General features: G+C 47.7%; 1 protein-coding gene and 1 pseudogene across 3 annotated transcripts; one reads left to right on the top strand and one right to left on the bottom strand.

The window, feature by feature from the left end:
- LOC123074710 (8-amino-7-oxononanoate synthase-like) overlaps positions 1-19,444 on the bottom strand; it is a 35,348-nt pseudogene extending 15,904 nt beyond the window's left edge.
- A 2,060-nt stretch (positions 19,445-21,504) lies between these two features.
- Positions 21,505-25,084, top strand: LOC123079081 (serine/threonine-protein phosphatase 7 long form homolog). 3 transcript variants are annotated; one of them, XM_044501757.1, is made up of 5 exons: positions 21,505-21,684; positions 22,382-22,650; positions 22,743-24,047; positions 24,203-24,538; positions 24,692-25,084. In XM_044501757.1, exons 2-5 carry the CDS (start codon positions 22,390-22,392, stop codon positions 24,863-24,865), a joined length of 2,076 nt encoding a protein of 691 aa, XP_044357692.1. In that variant the 5' UTR covers positions 21,505-21,684; positions 22,382-22,389; the 3' UTR covers positions 24,866-25,084. The 3 variants fall into 3 exon arrangements, with proteins under 3 accessions (XP_044357692.1, XP_044357690.1, XP_044357691.1); XM_044501755.1 differs by having other exon boundaries at positions 24,203-25,084; XM_044501756.1 differs by having other exon boundaries at positions 21,517-21,684; positions 22,387-22,650; positions 24,203-25,084.
- The last annotated feature ends 98 nt before the right edge of the window (positions 25,085-25,182 follow it).

The raw sequence follows: 25,182 nt of genomic DNA, 5'->3' as shown, positions 1-25,182 counted from the left end.
TTGGTTCTCTGGGATTGGTGCTTCACCTAGCGGTGCTTCTAAGACATAATCTTTCTTGGCTACTATGAGGATGATCCTCAGGTTCCGGACCCAGTCCGTATAGTTGCTGCCATCATCTTTCAGCTTGGTTTTCTCTAGGAACGCGTTGAAATTGAGGACAACATTGGCCATTAGATCTATAAGACATAGTGTAAAGATTTTAGACTAAGTTCATGATAATTAAGTTCATCTAATCAAATTATTTAATGAACTCCCACTCAGATAGACATCCCTCTCGTCATCTAAGTGAAACATGATCCGAGTTTAACTAGGCCGTGTCCGATCATCACGTGAGACAGACTAGTCAAGATCGGTGAACATCTCCATGTTGATCGTATCTTCTATACGACTCATGCTCGACCTTTCGGTCCTCCGTGTTCTGAGGCCATGTCTGTACATGCTAGGCTCGTCAAGTCAACCTAAGTGTATTGCGTGTGTTCCGAGGCCATGTCTGTACATGCTAGGCTCGTCAACACCCGTTGTATTCGAACGTTAGAATCTATCACACCCGATCATCACGTGGTGCTTCGAAACAACGAACCTTCGCAACGGTGCACAGTTAGGGTGAACACTTTCTTGAAATTATTATAAGGGATCATCTTACTTACTACCGTCGTTCTAAGCAAATAAGATGCAAAAACATGATAAACATCACATGCAATCAAATAGTGACATGATATGGCCAATATCATCATGCTCCTTTGATCTCCATCTTCGGGGCACCATGATCATCTTCGTCACCGGCATGACACCATGATCTCCATCATCATGATCTCCATCATTGTGTCTTCATGAAGTCGTCACGCCAATGATTACTTCTACTTCTATGGCTAACGCGTTTAGCAACAAAGTAAAGTAATTTACATGGCGTTATTCAATGACACGCAGGTCATGCAAAATAATAAAGACAACTCCTATGGCTCCTGCCGGTTGTCATACTCATCGACATGCAAGTCGTGATTCCTATTACAAGAATATGATCAATCTCATACATCACATATATCATTCATCACATCTTCTGGCCATATCACATCACATAGCACTTGCTGCAAAAACAAGTTAGACGTCCTCTAATTGTTGTTGCAAGTTTTTACGTGGTTTGTAGGTTTCTATCAAGAACGTTTTCTTACCTACGTATGACCACAACGTGATTTGCCAATTTCTATTTACCCTTCATAAGGACCCTTTTCATCGAATCCGTTCCGACTAAAGTAGGAGAGACAGACACCCGCTAGCCACCTTATGCAACTAGTGCATGTCAGTCCGTGGAACCTGTCTCACGTAAGCGTACGTGTAAGGTCGGTCCGGGCCGCTTCATCCTACAATGCCGCCGAAACAAGAAACGACTAGTGGCGGCAAGAAGAATTGGCAAACTCAACGCCCACAACTGCTTTGTGTTCTACTCGTGCATAGTAACTACGCATAGGCCTGGCTCATGATGCCACTGTTGGGAATCGTAGCATAATTTAAAATTTTTCTACGCTCACAAGATGCATCTATGGAGTCTACTAGCAACGAGGGTAAAGGAGTGCATCTACATACCCTTGTAGATCGCGAGCGGAAGCGTTCCAATGAACGTGGATGACGGAGTCGTACTCGCCGTGATCCAAATCACTGATGACCGAGTGCCGAACGGACGGCACCTCAGCGTTCAACACACGTACGGTGCAGCGACATCTCCTCCTTCTTGATCCAGCAAGGGGGAAGGAGAGGTTGATGGAGATCTAGCAGCACGACGGCGTGGTGGTGGATGTAGCGGGTCTCGGCAGGGCTTTGCCAAGCTTCTGCGAGAGAGAGAGAGGTGTTGCAGGGGAGGAGGGAGGCGCCCAAGGCTGTGTGTTGCTGCCCTCCCTCCCCCCCCTTTATATAGGCCCCCCTGGGGGGGCGCCGGCCCAGGGAGATGGGATCTCCAAGGGGGGGGCGGCGGCCAAAGGGGGGAAGGGGTGCCTTGCCCCCAAGGCAAGGGGGAAGCTCCCCCCTAGGGTTCCCAACCCTAGGCGCATGGGGGGAGGCCCAAGGGGGGCACCCCAGCCCACTAAGGGCTGGTTCCCTTCCACTTTCAGCCCACGGGGCCCTCCGGGATAGGTGGCCCCACCCGGTGGACCCCCGGGACCCTTCCGGTGGTCCCGGTACAATACCGGTAACCCCCGAAACTTTCCCGGTGGCCGAAACTTGACTTCCTATATATAAATCTTCACCTCCGGACCATTCTGGAACCTCTCGTGACGTCCGGGATCTCATCCGGGACTCCGAACAACTTTCGGGTTTCCGCATACATATATCTCTACAACCCTAGCGTCACCGAACCTTAAGTGTGTAGACCCTACGGGTTCGGGAGACATGCAGACATGACCGAGACGCCTCTCTGGTCAATAACCAACAGCGGGATCTGGATACCCATGTTGGCTCCCACATGTTCCACGATGATCTCATCGGATGAACCACGGTGTCGAGGATTCAATCAATCCGTATGCAATTCCCTTTGTCAATCGGTATGTTACTTGCCCGAGATTCGATCGTCGGTATCCCAATACCTTGTTCAATCTCGTTACCGGCAAGTCTCTTTACTCGTACCGCAATGCATGATCCCGTGACTAACGCCTTAGTCACATTGAGCTCATTATGATGATGCATTACCGAGTGGGCCCAGAGATACCTCTCCGTCACACGGAGTGACAAATCCCAGTCTCGATCCGTGCCAACCCAACAGACACTTTCGGAGATACCCGTAGTGCACCTTTATAGTCACCCAGTTACGTTGTGACGCTTGGCACACCCAAAGCACTCCTACGGTATCCGGGAGTTGCACGATCTCATGGTCTAAGGAAAAGCTACTTGACATTGGAAAAGCTCTAGCAAACGAAACTACACGATCTTTTATGCTATGCTTAGGATTGGGTCTTGTCCATCACATCATTCTCCTAATGATGTGATCCCGTTATCAATGACATCCAATGTCCATAGTCAGGAAACCATGACTATCTGTTGATCAACGAGCTAGTCAACTAGAGGCTTACTAGGGACACGTTGTGGTCTATGTATTCACACATGTATTACGATTTCCGGACAATACAATTATAGCATGAATAATAGACAATTACCATGAACAAAGAAATATAATAATAACCATTTATTATTGCCTCTAGGGCATATTTCCAAAATTATCGTGCCCCTGACCCGTCGGAGGAGAGACCTCAACCTAGAGATGGTGAGGTGGTGATATTTGCTGATCACATGAGCCGGGGCTTCGCACCGCCCGGCTCAAAATTCTTTAGGGATGTTCCGAACTTCTTCGATCTGTGGCCGCAAGACATAGGACCCAATTCCGTGTCAAATATATGCAACTTCCAAGTATTCTGCGAAGTCTATCTTGGAGAAGAGCCCAGCCTGCTGCTCTTTAGAGAGCTATTTTATCTGAACCGCCAGAATGAGTGCGCCAACGGGCCAAGCCTGGAACTTGGTGGAATCTCCATTCAACGCCGGAGAGACTGCCTCTTTCCTTATGCTGAGCCGCCAAGCCATCCAAAGGACTGGAACCAGACGTGGTTTTATTGCCAGGACACTTCTCCAGCTGACGAGAGCCCTCTGCCCGGCTTTCGTGCCCTGCGTCTGGAGCCAAATCACCCTCTGCCAGACAAACTCTCTCAAGCTCAGCGTCAACCTCTGATCCCTACCATCAATAAGATCAAGGCTCTCCTGGGAAACGGCCTCAACGGCATTGATCTGGTCCGGGTTTGGATCTCTTGGCGGGTGATCCCCTTGAGCCGCCACCCCGGCTTAATGTGTGCTTCTTGAGGACGGCATTGATCTGGTCCGGAAGGATGACCCTTTGCGGCACAGCCCCAACGATCTTCTTGAGGACGTTGTGGACGACATGACCAAGTCTCTCCTGAATGAGAGCTTAGCCGACTGTGGGAGAACCGGACTGAACCCCTTCTGCCAAGCTAACCCGGCTCCAGCGGTAAGCCACTGACCTGAACACCTTGGTTTTCTTTTTAATAGTTTCCATCTGAACCTTAAGAAATCTTTGTTGTATGTTTCAGGCTAATGACAAGTTCTGGAAGGTCAAATATGACCATGAAGCGGCCAAAAAAGCCAGGAAGGCTAAGAAAGCCGCCAGGAGAGCCGCTCCCCGCAAGAAGGGAAGCAGGCCTACTGCCTCAGAGCTACTTCAGCTAAGTGAGAGCTCCGAGTCAGAGGTAACCCCTGAATCTGTAGGCTCTTGTTTTGTTTCTTGCTTATTCCTATCCACCTTATCGATACTGATCATCAGCAGGATGACACCGGAGCAAGTAACCCGGTGACTGAAGAGGTAACGACACTTTCCTCCGACTCGGAGCCCTTGCCAAGGCCGAAAGTCCGAAGAGTAACCTGGAAAGTAAGATTTTCACATCCTTTAGCTTATCAAGATCCTCAATTTCTTTTGAAGCAACAGATTCATGAGAGCCGGCGGCACACCCAGACCAACAAGGATGCAGAGCTCTCCTCCGGCTTACCTGAAGCGTCAAGGAAGCGCCGGACCGAGGTTATCTCCAACTTATATCCTTTTCATCCTTTGGCGGGCGTTATACGTCAACCGCTCAATTCTTCTGATTCAAATTATCAGGAAACTTCACCTTCCTCTGGTGACTCTATGCAATCGAACCTGCCGGCTTTCAAGACCGCACCCGGGTAATGATGATCATCTCTTGTTGTGCTTATCTTTACTCATGCTTTGTACTAACCTTTTGTCCTTTCAGTGCCCAGGCAAAGCTCAGCAAGAGGGCGAAGAAGAACAAACCGGTCGAAGAGCCGGTCTTGACTGAGCCGGAGGTTTCAGCTCAAGAGCCGCCAGCTGCCTCTGCTCCTGAAGCCACCGCTCCAACCGACGAGCCAGTCATAGAGACTTCTACCAATCCGGACATCTCCAGCCCGGCTCAGCCGGCCGATGACCCGGACGTGGTAATCACCCGGACGGAGTTTGTCGAGCCGGGGAGACCCACTGCGCTGGCTAAGTGCTCTGCCAAGGAAGAATTGCTAGAGCGCCGCAGGGCCAAGCTGGACATCACCAACTACGCTAACTTGATCATTGGAGATATCATCTCCGGCTATGTCAATCAGGTGCACAGCAGCCGGGATCTAGAGATTGACATGGTGAAGCAGATACAGCAGAAATCTGAGGTACCACTCTCTTGCTTACTGCATAGTCATCTTTACCATACTAGCCCCCAAGTCTACTACTTATGATAGAATACGTTGTAGACTTAATTTCCGGCTTACTTTCATGAACCGGCAATTCGTTGATAGAACCTTTCAGCATACATTAGCCCCCAAGTGCCAAGTGTCTTTGCTTGGAAAGTGCTTGGGACTTTAAAGTTGTATAATAATTATTCATACTATAACCCGGAAATTGTACAGGCTGCTTGCAAAAAATTTGAGGCTGATATCTCTGAGCTGAAGAACCGCCTGAAGACTCAGGAAACAGAGACCCAGAAGGCCAACGCTAAATTTGAATCCAGTGTTGCTGCTCAAGAGAAGCTAAAAAAGAAGTTTGAAACTGAAAGGAAGACTTGGACCGAAGAGAAGGCTGCTCTGGTCAGCCGGGCCAAACAGGCGGAAGCGGCTCTGACGGAGAGAACCGCCGAACTCTCCGGCTTAAAACGCCATGTGTCACAGATGGTCGCCGCAATCTTCGGTAAGTCATTCTGCCGGCTTTCAACAAGTTTACAGTCTTTATGTCTCATAACTCCCATCATTGCTAGCGGCTTATCTTACTTTGTTAAACAGGTCCCAGAAGCGCCAACCTCAATCAAAATGTGCTGACCAAGCTGAAGGCCGTGTACACTCTGGTGGAGCAACTCTACACCGGGTCACAGCGCGCCTTGGCCGTTGTGGCCCTGTCCAATGAGGTTCCGACTCACCTGGCGGACGTACTTCGCCGGCTTGCCATTCTTCCTCAGCGTTTCCAAGAGCTGCGACGGGCCTCTGCAAGAGCCGGAGCCATAGCTGCTCTGAGCCGGGCCAAGGCTTTCCTTCCAGAGCTAGACCCGGCTGACATCGCACTTGGATACCCCAGCCTGAAGGAAGATGGCACCCCCTTCGACCAAAAAGACTTTGCTGCCTGTGTGAAGATCGTGCTCCCGGTGGCCACCCTGATTGGGAATGACACCGACCTTACCAAGTACCAGCCGGGCTACGACGCAGAGAATCAGAGGATCCCCACTCCGCGTTATGAAGCCATCAGCTTGGTCCCGCCGACTCGTAAGCACACCTTTGCCCCAGAAATTGACCCGGCCGGGTTAATTGACGAGGAGGCTCAATTTGAAGCTTTGAGCGGCATTGACTGGAAATCGTCCACCTTCCAGGTCATGGGAACAGCCGGAGGAGCGGAGAGGGATGAGCCGGAAGCTTCGACTCCACAAGCATCTTGATCTTTAGACGGCTTATGGTTGCACCTTAGAGCAATGCCTCACCTTTTGGACTCGGGGAGTCTTGTAATAGAGTAGGACAAACATGTTAATCTTGTCGTGCCATCGTGCACATGTTGAATGCTTAGCTCCGTTAAAGTTGCTTCCTTATATTCCTCCGGGTCATAATTGATCATTTATTGTCCTTAATCTCGAATAGCCGTCTTTAACCATCCTGCATAGAAAAACAAGTCACAAGTCTCGAGGCGGCTTACCGCACTGAGAACCATAAACCTTACATACATAACCCGGAATAGGAATTAACAATCCTCAAAGACTGGCCCTCCATTACCTCTTTGATGTAACCATAATGGCATACTTACGGGCCTTCAAGTAGAGTTCCGGCTTATGTAACCCGAATGATGAGATGAAGACCTCAACTCCGGTTTACCAGCGTCAAGAATACTTACTATATGTTATCAGCATTGTGAATCAAAATTAAGTCGGCAAAAGGAAAAGCCGCCCTTGCACACTGCTGATGTGACCAACAGTACTTGTTGTAAGTCAGAAAATCAAAAACTTAAGGGCTTCCAGTTCGAATACGACCAGAGAACCGTCCCAAAGGGGTTAAGCTAAGATTCGAATGCGATCATATAGCCCCCAGTGGCTTTGGCGATGCCAATCAAGAGGGTACCTACAGCTATGTTCTCTTTGGTTCGAATACGACCCATGTTTGAACAGGAAGCCCCCAAATGACCTTAAGAGTTGTTTAACGACGCTGATTCGAATACGATCCACGTCGGTTCCCAAAGGGGGTTGAGCTATGATTCAAATATGATCAAAGAAAACTCCCCAATGAGCTCGGCACTTTGCCAATCAAGTGGGTATCGACAGCTATGTTCTCTTTGGTTCGAATACGACCTATGTTTGAACAGGGAGCCCCCAGGTGATTCTATTGCGTACGGCTAGATTCGAATGCGATCATAAGCCGGATCCACCTCCAAGTGACCATGTGATGGTGTAATGGAAACAACACTTCTACCTTTGGAGGAGAAAAGGACAGAGGTCCTACTTTATTTTTTAACATAATATATACATGGCTATAGAAATATGTACATTATGAGAGCCGGTGGCTCAAGTGTAATAAGGCCGAAGCTGAGCTATGTTCCACGGCCGACGGGTCTCTTCCTCTGACTTGCGTGAATCTTTATGTTCCCGAACGTCAATAAGGTAGTATGACCCGTTGTGCAAGTTCTTGCTGACCACAAATGGCCCTTCCCAAGGCGGGGATAGCTTGTGTGCATCTGTTTGATCTTGGATGAGCCGGAGCACCAGATCGCCTTCCTGGAAGACCCGGGACTTAACCCGGCGACTGTGATAACGGCGCAGGTCTTGTTGGTAAATCGTTGAACGAGCTGCTGCCACGTCACGCTATTCGTCCAACAAGTCAAGAGCATCTTGGCGCGCCTGTTCATTATCCGCCTCAACATAAGCCGCCACTTGAGGCGAGTCATGACGGATGTCACTGGGGAGGACTGCTTCCGCTCCATAAACCATGAAGAAAGGCGTGTAACCCATAGACCTGTTAGGAGTAGTATTGATGCTCCATAACACGGAGGGTAGCTCCTCCACCCAACAACCCGGCGTCCGTTGTAAAGGGACCAAAAGCCGGGGCTTAATGCCCTTCAAGATCTCCTGATTAGCTCTCTCAGCTTGACCATTGGATTGAGGATGAGCCACTGATGAAACATCAAGTCGAATATGCTCTCGTTGACAAAACTCCTCCATGGCGCCTTTAGACAGATTGGTACCATTGTCAGTTATAATGCTGTGTGGAAAGCCAAAGCGAAATATCACCCTTTTCATGAACTGAACCGCCGTGGCTGCGTCACACTTGCTAACTGGCTCTGCCTCAACCCACTTTGTGAACTTGTCAACTGCCACCAAAGGTGAGTCTTCTTATCCTTGGACCTTTTAAAAGGCCCAACCATATCAAGCCCCCAGACCGCAAATGGCCAAGTGATTGGTATCATCCTCAGCTCCTGAGCCGGCACATGAGCCCGTCGCGAGAACCTCTGGCAACCATCACATTTACTGACCAAGTCCTCCGCATCAGCATGAGCCGTCAGCCAATAAAAACCATGACGAAAAGCCTTGGCCACAAGGGATTTTGAGCCGGCATGATGGCCACAATCCCCTTCGTGAATCTCACGCAAGATTTCTTGACCTTCCTCAGGGGAGACACAACGCTGGAACGCTCCCGTAACACTGCGGCGATGCAGCTCACCATTGATAACAACCATTGACTTAGACCGCCGGGTTATTTGTCTGGCCAAAGTTTCATCCTCAGGCAAATCTCCCCGGGTCATGTAAGCCAAGTATGGCACTGTCCAGTCTGGGGTGATATGGAGAGCCGCCACCAACTGTGCCTCCGGGTCAGGGACAACCAAGTCTCCTCTGTAGGTACCTTAACCGAAGGGTTATGCAGGATGTCCAAGAAAGTATTAGGCGGCACCGGCTTTCGCTGAGAGCCCAGCCGGCTTAATGCATCAGCCGCCTCGTTCTTCCTGCGATCGATGTGCTCTACTTGGTAACCCTGAAAGTGTCCAGCAATGGCATCAACTTCACGGCGATAAGCCGCCATGAGAGGGTCCTTGGAGTCCCACTTGCCTGATACTTGTTGAGCCACTAGATCTGAGTCGCCGAAGCACCTTACGCGGCTCAAGCTCATCTCCTTAGCCATCCGAAGACCATGGAGCAAGGCCTCGTACTCAGCCGCATTGTTAGTACAAGGAAACATCAACCGTAGCACATAATGAAACTTGTCACCTTTAGGGGAAGCCAAGACAACTCCAGCCCCCGAGCCCTCCAATTGCCTAGACCCATCAAAGTGAATAGTCCAATATGTATTATCCGGCTTTTCTTTAGGCACCCGTAGCTCTGTCGAATCGTTGATGAAATCCACCAAAGCTTGAGATTTAACAGTAGTGCATGGCACGTATTTCAGACCATGAGGCCCAAGTTCTATAGCCCACTTAGCCACTCTCCCTGTGGCTTCTCTGTTTTGGATGATATCTCCAAGAGGAGCAGAACTAACCACAGTGATGGGGTGACCCTGAAAATAGTGCTTAAGCTTCCGGCTTGCCATGAACACACCATAAACAAGCTTCTGCCAATGTGGATACCGCTGTTTGGACTCGATGAGCACTTCACTGACGTAATAAACCGGCCGTTGAACCGGATATTCCTTACCCTCTTCCTTGCGCTCCACCACCACAGCCACACTGACGGCTCGTGTGTTAGCAGCTACATACAGTAGTAAGGGCTCCTTGTCAATCAGAGTAGCGAGGACTGGGGGCTCGGCCAGCTGTCTCTTCAAATCCTCAAACGCAGCATTAGCAGCATCATTCCAGATAAAGTCATCAGTTTTCTTCATCAACTGGTACAACGGCATGGCCTTCTCCCCAAACGGCTTATAAACCGGCTTAAAGCAGCGATACGACCCGCCAGGCGCTGGACGTCGTTTATGCACGCCGGCTTAGCCAGAGAGGTGATTGCCTTGATTTTTTCCGGGTTAGCTTCAATGCCTCTGTTAGAAACCAGGAAACCCAAGAGCTTGCCTGCAGGAACACCAAAAACACACTTGGCCGGGTTAAGCATCATCTTGTAAACCCGGAGATTATCAAAGGTCTCTCTAAGGTCATCTACCAGGGTCTCCTTCTCCCTGGACTTAACCACGATATCATCCACATAGGCGTGAACATTGCGCCCAATCTGGTTATGAAGACAATTCTGCACACAACGCTGGTAAGTCGCTTGTGCACTCTTCAGTCCAAAAGGCATAGACACATAACAGAAGGCTCCAAAGGGAGTGATGAGCGCCGTCTTCTCCTGGTCCTTAACTGCATATCATCCACATAGGCGTGAACATTGCGCCAATATGGTTATGAAGACAATTCTGCACACAACGCTGGTAAGTCGCCTGTGCACTCTTGAGTCCAAAAGGCATAGACACATAACAGAAGGCTCCAAAGGGAGTGATGAACGCCGTCTTTTCCTGGTCCTTAACTGCCATTTTAATCTGATGGTATCCAGAATAAGCATCCAAGAAACTCAAGCGCTCGCAACCCGCCGTAGCATCAATGATTTGATCAATACGGGGAAGGGCAAAAAGATCAGCCGGACACGCCTTGTTTAAGTCCGTGTAGTCCACGCACATCCGCCAGGTGCCATTCTTCTTGAGCACGAGCACCGGGTTAGCTAACCATTCTGGATGAAAGACTTCGACAATAAACCCGGCCGCCAAGAGCCGGGTCACCTCCTCACCAATGGCCTTCCGCCTCTCTTCATTAAACCGCCGAAGGAATTGCCTGACCGGCTTAAATTTCGGATCAATATTGAGAGTGTGCTCAGCGAGTTCTCTAGGTACACCTGGCATGTCAGAAGGTTTCCATGCAAAGATGTCCCTGTTCTCACGAATGAACTCGATGAGCGCGCCTTCCTATTTTGGATCCAAATTGGCACTGATGCTAAACTGCTGAGATGAGTCACCTGGAACGAAATCAACAAGCTTGGTCTCATCAGCTGACTTAAATTTCATTGCCGGCTCATGCTCCGTGGTCGGCTTTTTCAGAGATGTCATATCTGTTGGGTTAACATTATCCTTGTAGAACTTTAGCTCCTCTGTTGCACAAACAGACTCTACATAAGCCGCGTCGCCTTCCTCACATTCCAAGGCTACCTTTCGGCTACCATGAACCGTAATGGTCCCATTGTGACCCGGCATCTTGAGCTGTAGGTATATGTAACACGGCCGTGCCATGAACTTGGCGTAAGCCGGCCGCCCAAATATGGCATGATACGAACTTCTTATCTTGACCACCTCAAAGGTCAATTTTTCCACCCTGTAGTTGTACTCATCTCCAAAGGCCACTTCCAATTCGATCTTACCAACTGGATAAGCCGACTTACCAGGCACCACGCCATGGAAAATAGTGTTGGACTGGCTGAGGTTCTTATCAATCAACCCCATTCGACGGAAGGTCTCATAATAGAGGATGTTGATGCTGCTGCCTCCATCCATGAGCACCTTAGTGAACTTATATCCTCCCACCTGAGGAGCCACCACCAGGGCCAAGTGACCCGGATTGTCAACCCGGGGAGGGTGATCCTCCCTACTCCACACAATAGGCTGCTCAGACCATCTTAAATAGCGTGGAACCGCCGGCTCAACAGCATTCACCGCCCTCTTATGAAGCTTCTGATCTCGCTTACACAGACTGGTGGTAAACACGTGATACTGTCCACTATTAAGCTGCTTTGGATTGGTCTGGTAACCCCCTGCTGCTGTTGATGACCCTGGCCGGACTGCTGATTAAAGCCCCCTTGACCATTCTGAGGATTAAGATTTGAGCCGCCGCCCGGGCCATGAAAACCGCCAGCGCCTGAGCCGCCACCCGGGCCATTGTTGCCATTAAAGGCATTGGAATTCTTAAAAGCCTTCCTAGAGCCATGTCTCGGACAAGGCTCGTTCAACAACTGCTCGAGCGTCGGGCCTGACCCGCCAGCTCGGGGAGGTGGCCTCCCTTTACGTCGCTGGCTGTTACCCTGTGAGTTGGCATTGGCCACAAACTCCATGCTTCCATCAGCCTTACGCTTGTTACCTCCTTGGTTTGCCGGGTTATGCTGAGGACCCTTGCCATTGCCGTTCTTCCTTCCCTTCCCTGTCCTTTCATCATCTGAAGCGGAGTCCTTGGTACTGTCAGAGTCGGCGTACTTGACGAGAGCCGCCATCAGCGTACCCATATCATTGCAGTCACGTTTGAGCCGCCCGAGTTTCATCTTCAGGGGCAGGAAGCGTCAATTCTGCTCCAACATTAAGACTGCAGAGCCGACATCCATCTTATCAGATGAATGTATTATCTCCTTGACCCGGCGAACCCAATGTGTCGTAGACTCACCCTCCTGCTGTTTACAGTTAGTCAAATCCACAGTTGACATAGACTGCCTACAGGTATCCTTGAAGTTTTGTATGAACCGAGCTTTCAGCTCAGCCCAAGACCCGATAGAATTCGGCGGCAGCCCTTTCAACCAAGTGCGGGCAGTCCCATCTAACATCATGGTGAAGTACTTGGCCATCGCCGCTTCACTGACCTCCAGCAATTCCATGGCCATCTCGTAACTCTCGATCCGGGCTCCGGGTTGTAAATCAGCCGTGTAATTAGGCACCTTCCTAGGCCCTTTGAAGTCCTTGGGTAGACGTTCGTTGCGGAGAGCCGGCACTAAACAAGGGACACCTCCAGTCCTCGTAGGGATACCCACGTCGACGGAAGCCGTCGGATAAGCCGGGGGTGTCTGGTAAGCCGTCAACTGAGGCACCTGGTCCGCCTCTTGCCGTGCTCTGTCTTGGTCTATTGCGTGAAAGGCTCCGTTATGAGCCGGGCCATGGCCAGGTGGCAAGTCATGGCGTCGGACATTACTTGAGCCGGTCGCTGAAACCATGTGTCTGCTATAACTCGGGATCCGGCCTGGACGAGGGGTTGAATGGATCCTGTCCCGGCTGTAAGAGTACGCCTCTTGCTGCGCCAGAGCTGTCTGAAGGAGCTCCCTGACCCGGCGGGTTTCGACCGCAGTTGGAGAGTCGCCATCAATTGGGAGAGCCGCCAGCCGTGCCGCCGCGGCGACCATGTTTTCCAACGGGTTGGCATAATGACCTGGTGGTATTGGCACATACTGAGGCGGGGCAGGGTTCGCCCGGGGCGGTCCCATTACTTGGGGCTGAATTGGTGTCCCAGCCCCGGGCACTATGATCTCCAGCGGGTTACTAGACCCTGCACCTGGCGTGTTGAAGAGGTTTCGAGGATCATAAACCGGAGGGAGTCGAGATTGGGTCTTTTGATGCCTCCTTCTCATGACCTCATTGGATGCGTTTTGATCCATCGTGAGCCGGAAGGACTGTGCCTGAATCAGCTGAGTCTGGGCGTCGAGAGCCGCCCTCTCCGCAGCCATCCTGATCCCCTCCGCCGCCAGATCCTCCTTGGCCTTTGCTAGATCCAGTTTTAACTGTGCCACCTCCGCGTCATGTTGAACTTGATCCGCCGGAGCTATCATAGCGGTCAACAGGACCGTCATCTTATCTGTAAGATCCATCAGCACCTGAGCCGGCGAAGGCACCGGGCTCCCTGACCCGGAGGTGGGGTTTTGAACAGGTTGCGCGCCGGCCATGAAGATTCCAACCCGGCTCGGCGGTTCAAAGGGGTCCGGAATGCTGTCGCCATCGGAACAACCCCTGAGCCTGCCATCTTGAAGTTGATACAACGAGTTTGACTCATCCGTAGATGACTCGCCGTTAGAGCCGGCGGCCGTCTCATCACCAGATCCAGACCCTTCAGAGAGTCCTCCATGAACACATCCCACAAAAGCATGCTTTAGGGCAGGTAGAGCCCGGGCGGGTCGTGCACGCTGAGCCGTCTCGATGAGACCGGCGCAGAGATCCGGCTCAGGGCCCGGCTCACCAATCTTGCCAATGAAGACATGAATTCCGCCGAAGGGGACCCGGTACCCGTACTCAATTGAGCCGGCGTCGGGGCCCCAGTTTGCATCGTCGATGTAGAGCTTGCCGCGACGACTCTTGGTCATCCGACCCACAGCGTATCCCTCGAGCCCTTCGAAGCTGCCCTTTAAGAACTCAAATCCACCGTGCGCTGGCCCCACGGTGGGCGCCAACTGTCGTGGAATTGTCACGACAGATGTCCTCGAGCTAGGACTTAGTCGTGGAGCCATCGCAGCTAGGAAGCTTAAATGGGTTAAACGGGACAAGGAACACGGGGGTTATACTGGTTCGGCCCCTTACGGTGAAGGTAAAAGCCTACGTCCAGTTGAGGTGGTATTGACTATGATTTCGATGACCAGGGAGCTTGATTGCTATGCCTGGCTCTCGACGAGATTTTTCTTCCCCCTAAACCGCCGCCGGGTCGTCCCTTTATATAGAGAGGTTGACGTCCAGCGGCTCTCAGAGTCCCGGCCGGCTCATAAGAGTGTCCGGCTCGGACTCCCAACTATTCTTGCCTTACACTACAAGTCTTGCCATACGGCGGTTTATCACTACGGGCCTTAAGCCATCTTCGGGTCTTAGGCCCATCATTGACCCGCCGTCTTCAAGCTCGGTACTGGGCTTCGCGTGATGACCATTATGAGTAACCCGGCCCCTCCTGGCGGGTGACTCTAAGGGTTATATCCTCAACACTAATAACTGTAAGTAAGGATAAAAAGAAAACTAACATCATCGAGGACCAACAAAAATCCATATTTGTTGCGTAATTTGACAAGTTGAGGCAACGGAGCAAAATCCCCGTCCATGCTGAACAGACTGCGCGCACATTGTAATTAAAAATATGGCTTAAGTTTAGTAGTACCCTCACAATATGCATGTGTATGAACAAGCAGCAAGCACTAGGTGTTAATTCTGACGGAGATATCAAGAGCACTATTTTCAATGGCAGGTTACTTGCCTATATGTGACAACAACTTTCTTTTTCATTGAGCAACTGGACCTGTACGTAACGATACACAAAATAAAAATAGGTATTGCTAAGTAATTGAAGGCGTGGCTAAATATGTATGTATATACTCTCTTTGTTTATTTTTAGTCTGCATATAAAATTTGGTCAAAATCATACTTTGTAAAGTTTGACCAACTTTGTAGGAAAAAAATATCAACATCTACAATACTAAAGTTATATGTTATGAAAATTAATTTCATGATGCATCTAATAATAATAATTTCATATTGTGAATTTTGATTTTTTTTCTATAAACTTAGTCAAAATTAACAAAGTTTGACTTTGACCAAATCTTATATGCAGACTAAAAAGAAACGGAGGGAGTATATTGCATCTAGGGCATACTGCCAGGTGGTGGAAAGGAGAACGCATACAGCAGGAAATCAAGGTGCGACATGTCACAGTGCTTGTAGACGAAGGCCACTGCTTGGTGCTGCCTCTCCACAAGGCGGATCCCGTCAACGGTGGAGGCATGGTTCAGCGCATCTGAGAAAATTGCGATCCTCTCATCCTCTGCGTTTATTCGAGACTTGAGCAAAACTCCGATTGGAGAAGAATATGGTCCCTGGGTGGTTTCCTCCTAGCGGCCAGAAGAGAGCTGATGCTGCCCAGTGCAGTCATCAAGGCCGTGTTTGCGGAGAATCCGGTGGGACAAAGAAGGCAATCATGTACAAGTTGCAGAACAGATCAAAATAGAAATATATTCAGGTGGGGAGTCTTTCAATCAATGTAGAGGTGAAGAAATCTCGTGATGGTTACCAGTACTACTCTAGTTTGGACTTCACTACTTATTGTTTAGGAGCGGCTACAGGTCAGTTAGTTACTGACCTACTCCCTCCATTTCAAAATATAGTGCGTCCGCGTTTCCCGAGATCCAACTTTGACCATAAATTAAACCAACGAGACCGACTGCGACAGGAAAAAAAATTATATAATTGAAAACTTCTTTTGAATACGAATTCATTGGTATAACTTTTGCTCCCGCCGCAGTCGGTCTCGTTGGTTAAATTTATGGTCAAAGTTGAAGCACTGGAATAGAGGAAGCACTATATTTTGGAACAGAGGGAGTAAAATAGGTGTCAGTCGAACGGCACGCACGGCTTTGTTCTGCACAAAAGAGGCAACTGCTACGCGCACGCTTCTGCTTGCCTGCTTCCGGTAAAAGCCTACCGCAAAATCACGCCCACAGATGCATGCTGCATGCAAGGATACCCACAATACAAATTGCAGAAACACCCGAGGCAGCAGCTGCAGCATGAAAAGCAAGCAATTCTCCGCCAGGTAATGGCAAAATTTGCACGCAATTTACACAGAAATTGCGCTATGTTTTAATATGCAAAAATAAAGGTATTACCATTAAAGAAAGAAAATGAAATAAAATAAAATTAACATGAAAACAAAATAATATTTTTTTCTAGGGAAGAATAAAACCCTTTAAGAAGAAAGATAATAATAATCGAAAACAAAATAATGAAATTTTCTAGGGAAGATTGAAACCCTTTAAGAAGAAAGAAACTAAAAAAAATAAAAACAAAAAAATGAAGTTTTCTAGGGAAGAATGAAACCCTTTAAGAAGAAAGAAAATAGAAAACTAAAACAAATACAAAATAATGAAGTTTTCTATGGAAGAATGAAACCCTTTAAGAAAACAAAATACAAAAACTAAAACTAAAAAAATAATGAAGTTCTCTATGTAAGAATAAAACCCTTTAAGAAGAAAGAAAATATAAAAACAAAAAGCAAAACAAACTAATGAAGTTTTGGAAAAATGAAACCCTTTAGGAAGACATAAAATTTAAAAATAACCTGCACACAAGTATGCCCTGAAATTGCACTTTTCTAATATGCCAAAAATAAGCATATACAGTGCAATTTTTGCTTATATTATAATTTACACACATGGTGTATCATACGTGCATGTATACTTACTTACAAACAAAAAATAAAAATATTTTTTCTAAGAAGAAATAAAGTATAGTGGCATTGGTACCACCCTTTAAGAAGAAAGGAATTCAAAAAATAATAATGATACAATTTGCACACAATTTACATATAAATTGCACTTTTTTAGTTATGTAAGAATAAACATATTATAGTGAATTTTACATAAAAAAATTTAAACAAGGAACGAATAAGTGGCATTGGTATCATCCTTAAAACAGGAAATGAATTAAAAACTAAACATAATAAAACAAATAATTTTTTTCTAAGAGAGAATAAATTGGAGCGACATTGGTATTACTCTTAAGAAGAAAGAAAATAAAGAAAAAACTTGGACACAACTTTGCTCTGAAATTGCACTTTTTATAATATGCAGCAAATACACATATAATAATGCAACATTTTTTTTGTGGGAAATATAATAATGCAACTTGAGCAGTCTAGTATAATTTACACACATATTGTATTGTACTTTCATGCATACATACAAATAATAGTAGAATGTATTAAATTAGCAAAACAATTAGCATTGGTATTACCGAATAAAGAAATTGAAAAAAAAATTCCACACAATTAGCATAAAAATGCACTTTTTATAATATGTAGAATAAATATATAAGAGTGAAGTTTCAGTACTCTGATGTAATTTGTACATGGAGTACTTACATGTATACATTTTCACGCACTTAACATCCGAAAATAGAGAAAAAAAGCTCAACTGGAAAATGAAAAATAAAAGCATACACATGCAGAAAACAAAAGTAAACACATGAAAAAAGAGCATACACACACCAAAATCCAGCCCAAGAAGAAAATCGACTGACCCAAAATAGGTGTCAATCGAATCCAAACGGCCCAATACCACCAGCAAAATGTGACAGAAAAAAAAGCTACACAAATCTTAAAGCACAATCCAACGGTCAGAAAATCGATTGACCACAAAATAAAAATTCAGCTGACTGAAATATAGCTAAAATGTTATTGTTTTGTACCTCTTTTTTCTGCAGTTCCGCCAGTGACTCCTGCACCAATTTGTGATAAGTAGTGTACCCGCAGATCAACGAAGAGCCTCTCGGCCCCATTCCATACTCTTGAGCTGCCTGACAAGCATAGCATGCACAAATTAGAGTTGTCAGGTTGCTTGTTCAGAGTACGTGCCGCTACAGTCCTAGTAGCAAATGAAATAGTAAGAACCTTTACTGCAGCCTCGCGGACTGCTGGATGCGAGCTGAGAGCATCTCCAACCGCGCCCCCAACAAGCCTCCTCAGGCGATTTTTCGGCGCCGGCATAAAAAAACGGCTCAGTCGCGCCCACAGGACGACGAAAAGCGCTGGTTCGGCCCTTTTTTCCGCCCGGCGGCCGTAGGCCGAACCCGGCGCGCTGGGGGCGTTTGGGGGCTCCGGCGCAAGGGAAAAGCGTGGCTGGCCCACGCCGTCAGGTGAAAAGTCAAGATTTTCTTCCCCGACTCGCCTTCCACCCCCCGCGCTCTCGGCCGCCACTAGGTATATCCCGGCGCCGCCCCGCCGCCCTTCACCGGTAGATAGCCATTCCCCGCCGGAAAAATAGCAGATGTTCGCCGCGGCAGTCCCTCCGACACCAGCTGGGCGTTTCCGGCCACGGAGGGGCAGTTTAGCGGCGGGTGCACGCCCACCGCGCGCAAGGTGTTCGGCGATTTGCCTGCTTCGGCGATGGACAGGATGACGAGGAAGTGCTCGCCGCGCTGTTGGAGGAGGAAGCCGAGGCCGACGTCCAGGAAGAAGAGCATCTCATGGTATTGAACTATGAGTTTTTATTTGTTGAACTATATAATTTGTATTGAACTATTTGTTGTTGAACTATTTTATTGAAGTATTTGAATTTTCTGTGATAAAAATATATTTATGTTATAATTGAACGTCGAGCCACGGCGAACCACGCCGAATATGGGCCTATTCTCGCTCATATGGTCCTTTTTCGCCGAAATGGGGCTTCAAAAGTGGGCCAAAATCGGCAACCGGAGGCGAGCTGGGGGCGACGACTGCGCCGAACGAATCACCGGCTCGCCCCCGGGACGATTTTTATGCGTCCTTGGGGGCCAACGGCTGGAGATGCTCTGAGGCACGTGTAGTCGTTCCCGGAGAAGAGGATCAGTTCCCGGTTCGCCTCGTCTTCTTCTTGGCTGCTCACCTCCCCATCTAACCAGAACAAACGTATGTACGTGCGTAACCCGTTCATTTAGTATGGCTACAAGCAAGCAAAAAATGTGGCATGCATTTTCCTGCACGGCTGAGAGGCAGAGGTATATGGGCACTGACTTGCGGCGAGCCATTGTCGGATGGAGGTGCGGTCGACCTGGATCTCGACGGTGGCGCGGTCCCAGGGCCCCGGTCCGGTGAATCTGGTTTCGGAGGGCGCCGGCGGCGGCGCGAGGGCGATGAGGCGCGTGTTGAACAGCAGTCTCCTAGCGGCCAGGCTCGCGAGCGCGCCGTCCACGAGGGTGTCCCATTGCGCCATTTCGTTTCGTCCCGTCGCTCAGCACGGACGGCGGCGATGTGGCGTGGATGAGAGGACATGCAGGAGGAGACGGACAGGGCTGTATTTGTAGCGTGTATGGTATGGTACAGTGCGCTAGCTGACACTTTAGACAGCGTGGAAATGCATGCATACATGCATGCAGCGTTGGATTGGATCCGAATGGGCGACGGGAGCGCTCTCGCATTTCTCTGGTTCGGATATCTGCTGAATCATCGACGGGCCTATCAATTCGATTATTGCACTTGGATTTGCTTGTAAATGGAAGGGGCTGTCTAACCCACATTCGTGTGTTTTGTGGACAAGCACAAACCGGTTGTTGGCGGCAGCTAAAACACCCGAATTTTGCTGGCCCCTCACAGATTCGGGCTTTGCCATGCATGTTTGGATGTACGCACCATTTGCACGTTGTCATGCATATATGTTTGGATGCATACACTATTAGCAACACCGGATTTTTTTCATGAATGTTCGCATGTTAAGGTGCTTTTCTCTACAAATGATTGCATGTTGAGAGAAATAGATTAGTGAAGCATTCCTCCAATTCCAAATAAGTCCCCACAAGACAGATAAGAAGCCACAATTTTGTACCTTCTTATTATTAAGCTAGCGAAAGACTTAAGCTCCCTAATTGCTGACCTTCGTGCAATGGCTCTTCGTTTGGCGCCGCCGCTTCCTCCGTCACCACCCGAGCCGGATTAGTTTCCTTGTTGCGGCTCGTCCGCTTTGTCTTTTTTTTCTTCTGTTTTTTTGGGTTTGTTGAGCTGTGCCCTCAGCAAAACCCTTTTGTACTATCTGTCGTGCTGCTACTGTGTGTGTGACCTTGTTGTTCCTTGTGGCTGTGGTGGTTTGTTTTATTTATAAAGCAGGGCGAAAGCCTTTTTCGGTAAGCTCCCTAATGAGGTCTCCAATTTTAAATTTGGGCCCCCTGATTTCGATCGGGTGAACAATTTCTTAGTGAGCACTCTCATTCAGTTCTTTTAATTCACAATGCTTCCTAATTTTTAAGCTCTTCCATGTTGATTGGGGTACCAAATTTTGGATTTGGTTCACATTTTGACCGGTCGGCTTTCTTCAAATCAATTGGCAACATAAAAACATATCGATCCCGTGCACCTTCCCACCATCTAGAAAGAAAGCTTATGTGATACTGTAGCACTAATATAGTACATGTAGTCACCGACGCAGAAAACTTTTCCACATAAATATGAATTCATTAGCAGATAACACATAATCACACCACGGAAAGCTCACCAATACACCGCATTATAAATAAAGAGAAAACAAACTCCATCATCTCCCCACTCGCCAAACCAAATATTTCTTCAGTTCCAAATATAAGGTGTATTAGTTTTTTGAAAAGACAATTTTCTTTTACTTTGACCAAGTCCAGGGCCAAAAACATAGACGTTCACAATACTAAAATAAATAAAATATAAAAAATCATTTCAGGATGAATCTAATGATATCGATTTGATATTATGGATACTAATGTATTTCCTTACAAATTTGATCAAACTTAAAGAGGTTTGACTTTTCAAAAAACTAATACACCGTATATTTTGAAATAGATGGAGTAAAAAAATTATGAAAACCCAACAACACGACCGGCGCAGCAAAGCGCGCCCAACCCTTCTAGTAAATCATGAATGTTCACATGGAAGGTTTTATCTATATCATTCCACATTTGTCTAGCAACAATGTATACATATTCATTCTCAGAAAAAAGCACACAAAGTGATTTGTCTATTCCTCTCTTTCTCAACATGTCATGACTTTGTTCTAGAGAAAAGCCATAGAAAACCTGAATTCTGGGGGGTACTTTGATATGTCAAACGCCAGGAAGATATATTGGTTGTACACCCTTAACATTAACAATTTCATATAGTGATCTAGAGGAGTAAACCCCTTTTCAGATTATTTTTTGGGTTGGTTTCTTTATTTTGGAAATATATTTTTGGAGCGGCTGGCCGACTGGGGCTGGAAGAATCCCCGAGAAAGGCCGTCTGTTTGGGCTCGGCTTCCCCGGCCCAGAAGCTGGTGGAGCCGCTCTTTCTTTGTTGCGGAGGCAAACAGGGTGCGTGCGTAGCTCCACTCCGGGTCACGGCTTCCGCTTCGCCGCCTCCGCCGCTGGAAAGCAAATTTCTAGGGTTCCCTTCTCCTCTCACGGAAAGCAAAAAATCTGCCGGGGGGATCAGGAGCTTCTCCCCCGCCTCCTCCGGCGCCACCTCGCCAGCCTGATTTGGTAAGCCCGCTCTCGCACACCACGGCTGGATTTTACTCGCCTCCCTTGGATCTCGGCGCACGCCGTTGTCCCATTGTGTGTGCTCTGGTCTAGCGCGCAGATTATTCAGGTGCTTTGAGCAAGGGAATAGTGGGTTGATACGGATAACTTGATATGTAATGGGGACAGTGGCACTACTATGTTCTTGTCGAACCTGTGGCCTCCTATAGTCCAGATGTTTCAATGAAAATCCCTTTTGTCTGAATAAAAATGGGACACTGGTCAGCTGTAAGCCTGTAAAATGCTGGTTTCTTGTCTAAGGATGAAGAAATTGCTCAGTCAGACTATATATACATGTTTACGAGTTGCTCTCCCCATAAATAAGGAGATTTAGATTTAAGATGTGGTGTTTCAGTTGGTCATTGCAAGTAGCTAGTTCCGTGGAGCAACATTTGGAGTGGAAAATAACTCACAGTTGACAAATTAGACCGTGCTAAAGATTTCCAATAGAAGATGAATGCCATATCTCTTAAGCATATGCCTTTTTTGATGGTATATGCTTCATTTCATTTTGTGCAGAGTTCCTTTCTTGTATATAAGCTATGGTTTTAAATCTTAACAGAATGAGCAGCGCTCACGCCGTCCATTGTATTTTTTTTTTCTTGCTGTGATCATCTATGGCATTCTGGCAACTGATGTAATGATTATTTGTTTGCAGAGTAGTCCATGTCTTCAAGGGCAAGAGGACGTGCACGTCGTGGCCGGGGCCGGGGCCGTGGCAGGTGTTCTGTGGCAGAAAATGAAATGGATCAGCATGAAACATCTGCACCTTCTTCGCCGAGTACCACTTCTGATAGAGAGGACAATATTGGGTTCATTCCCGAACAAGTCCATGTTGCTTGTTATGCAGGACATGCAGAACCTTCATCCAGTACACTACTCAATCCTAAGATTAACCACCGTTCGGATGCAATTTTTGGCGACCAGGTTAATCTAATGACAATAAACTTTGTCATATTTCATAGTAGAACGAGATTTTTTTTTAATAGCACTGAATTCTATATTCTCTATTATTGCAGGCCCTGGAGCAGTTGAAGTTGCGTCACCACAAACCCTTGAAATTTCATGAGAGGTATCGTCCTTATTTGAGGGATGCTGGATTGCTTGGTCTCTCACAAATCTGCCAGAGAATGCCTCAATTGGACAAAGCCTTGATTACTGCTCTTGTTGAGCGTTGGAGGCCAGAGACCCACAGCTTTCACCTGGCTTCTGGGGAGATGACAGTTACACTTCAAGATGTTGCAATGTTGTTTGCTCTTCCTATTGACGGCCGCCCGGTTTGTTCTAGTACGGATCATGATTATGGGCAGATGGTCCTTGATTGTCTAGGTCATGATCCAAGAGGTCAATCAATGCCTGGAAAATCCTTCTTGCATTACAAATGGCTGAAGAAGCACTTCTATGAGTTACCAGAAGGGGCGGATGATCATACGGTACAGAGGCATGTTCGAGCATACATCCTGAGCCTTTTATGTGGAGTGCTCTTTCCAGACGGGACAGGAAGGATGAGTCTGATATATCTTCCATTGATTGCTGATCTTTCTCTTGTTGGAACATACAGCTGGGGCTCCGCAGCCCTCGCATTCCTCTACCGAGCTCTTTGTTCTGCTGCCTCCTCCCACAACATGAAGAACATAGGTGGTTCATTGCTTCTCTTGCAGCTTTGGAGTTGGGAGCACTCTCATGTTGGCAGGCCATTGGCTCGATCTTCCTTGGTCGTGGAGACAGACATCCCACAGGACTTGCCCCCAATTGGCTTCCGTTGGGTGGGTGCTCGCGCACAAAGTGAGAATGCTACCCGCTGTCTTAAGCAGTACAGGGATGAGCTAAATCTGCAGCGAGCAGATCAGTTGAAATGGGAACCATACATGCTCATTGAGTCCTCGAGCTTACCACCACTTTGTACAAAAGATGCTGACCTGTGGATTACTCAAGCACCATTAATAAATTTTCCTATTGTTGAGATGTATCTGCCTGAGCGAGTGATGCGGCAATTCGGGCTTCGTCAATGCATTCCACCACCTTTTCGACCTACCCTACAGACATTGCATCGTATTAGTCGACGTGGTAGAGAGCGTGAAAATTGGGAAGAGACGCATCATGAGTATATTCAGGAATGGGAAGCACGGCGACAGCGCATATTTCGGGAGGCTGAGCAGTATGATTTGTCATCTTATGACGAGTATCTGCAGTGGTACTCTGGAGCTACACGGCGGTATCTTGTGCCATCGACCGATGATGATGCTGAAGCAGGACTTTTATCCCCACCCGATGATTCCTCTGATCTTCAGTACAAAGCCAAGTCTCCTATGATCCGCAAAGCGGTAAACCTAGCTTATGCATCACATTTATATGATTAAATTCCACAGTTGACTGAACTAATGTTTATCTCTAGATATAATAATACGATTTGAATTGAAGCTTGTCCAAGTAGTTCACGCATACTGAATCAGTACTGAAGATGAATTCTTTCCTGTAGGTTGATAAGCTGCATGGTATGATGAAGAAGGCCAAAACAGCCATGGCATCCACAGCTGATACAGCCACACAAGCCTTAGTCTTTGAATTTCTGCATGGCTTTGAAGATGTCCTCAGTGATCTTGGTGAGATCAAGGAAAGGGGTGGCCCAGAGGCTCCACCTTTTGATTCAGCTACTGGCTCACATGGTGGCTCAGCTGCTGGCCATCACGAGCCTCTACTTTTGCTTGAAGCTGAACAGAACATTATATGTGACAATCAAGAGGGTGAATACCAGGAAGATGAGGACCTTCACACAGTGGAGCAGGCTACGTTGGGCCTCGAACCTATGGACGAGGTAAACCGCTGTGTCGACAGTTTACTACTGGGAGTGAACGAAAACTGTGACTCAGCTTCATTAGCCATTGAGAACTGTGAGGCAGCAGACTTTGTTATTCTACAGCACACTGAGGATGTTGATCACGCTGACGAAATGGAACATGGTGCACAGGTGGTCGAACCTATGTCCACATGCGAGGAAAACAATGGTTTCGATGTTGCACCCTCTCCACAAGAGAGCGCCGATGTCAAACTGGAAGGTGATGATGTAGCAACGGCAGAACACGAGGACGCGGAGGAGGAAAACAACGGCGGTTGTAACGGTGCCTCTTCCTCACACACATAGTTCATCTGCCTCGGAGTCAGGAGAGACATGATGCGATTCCAGCTTTGTGTCACATATCTAGGGGTTAGATTGTACTTGATGCCGCTTTTCGGAGTTTGCCGTGATTGACGTTTCATTTTTGCTGACATTATTCGGTTTGTTATGCAGCCTGATTCATGGCTGGGATAAATAGCTTGTTGATGTTGGCTATAAGTGATTCAATCCATTATTATTTGTTTAGCCGTGCAGGTTTTGTTACCGGTTTAATCCTTTAGCTGGCATATCTCTTTGCTAACAAATGTCTCAAGTCTGATTCTACTGGTACTATTTACACAGGC

This window comes from Triticum aestivum, chromosome 3D, assembly GCF_018294505.1.
Source record: "Triticum aestivum cultivar Chinese Spring chromosome 3D, IWGSC CS RefSeq v2.1, whole genome shotgun sequence".
In the NCBI taxonomy this organism is placed as follows: Eukaryota; Viridiplantae; Streptophyta; class Magnoliopsida; order Poales; family Poaceae; genus Triticum; species Triticum aestivum.
Note: the sequence above shows the minus strand (reverse complement) of the source record. Positions and strands in the feature narration are given on the sequence as shown.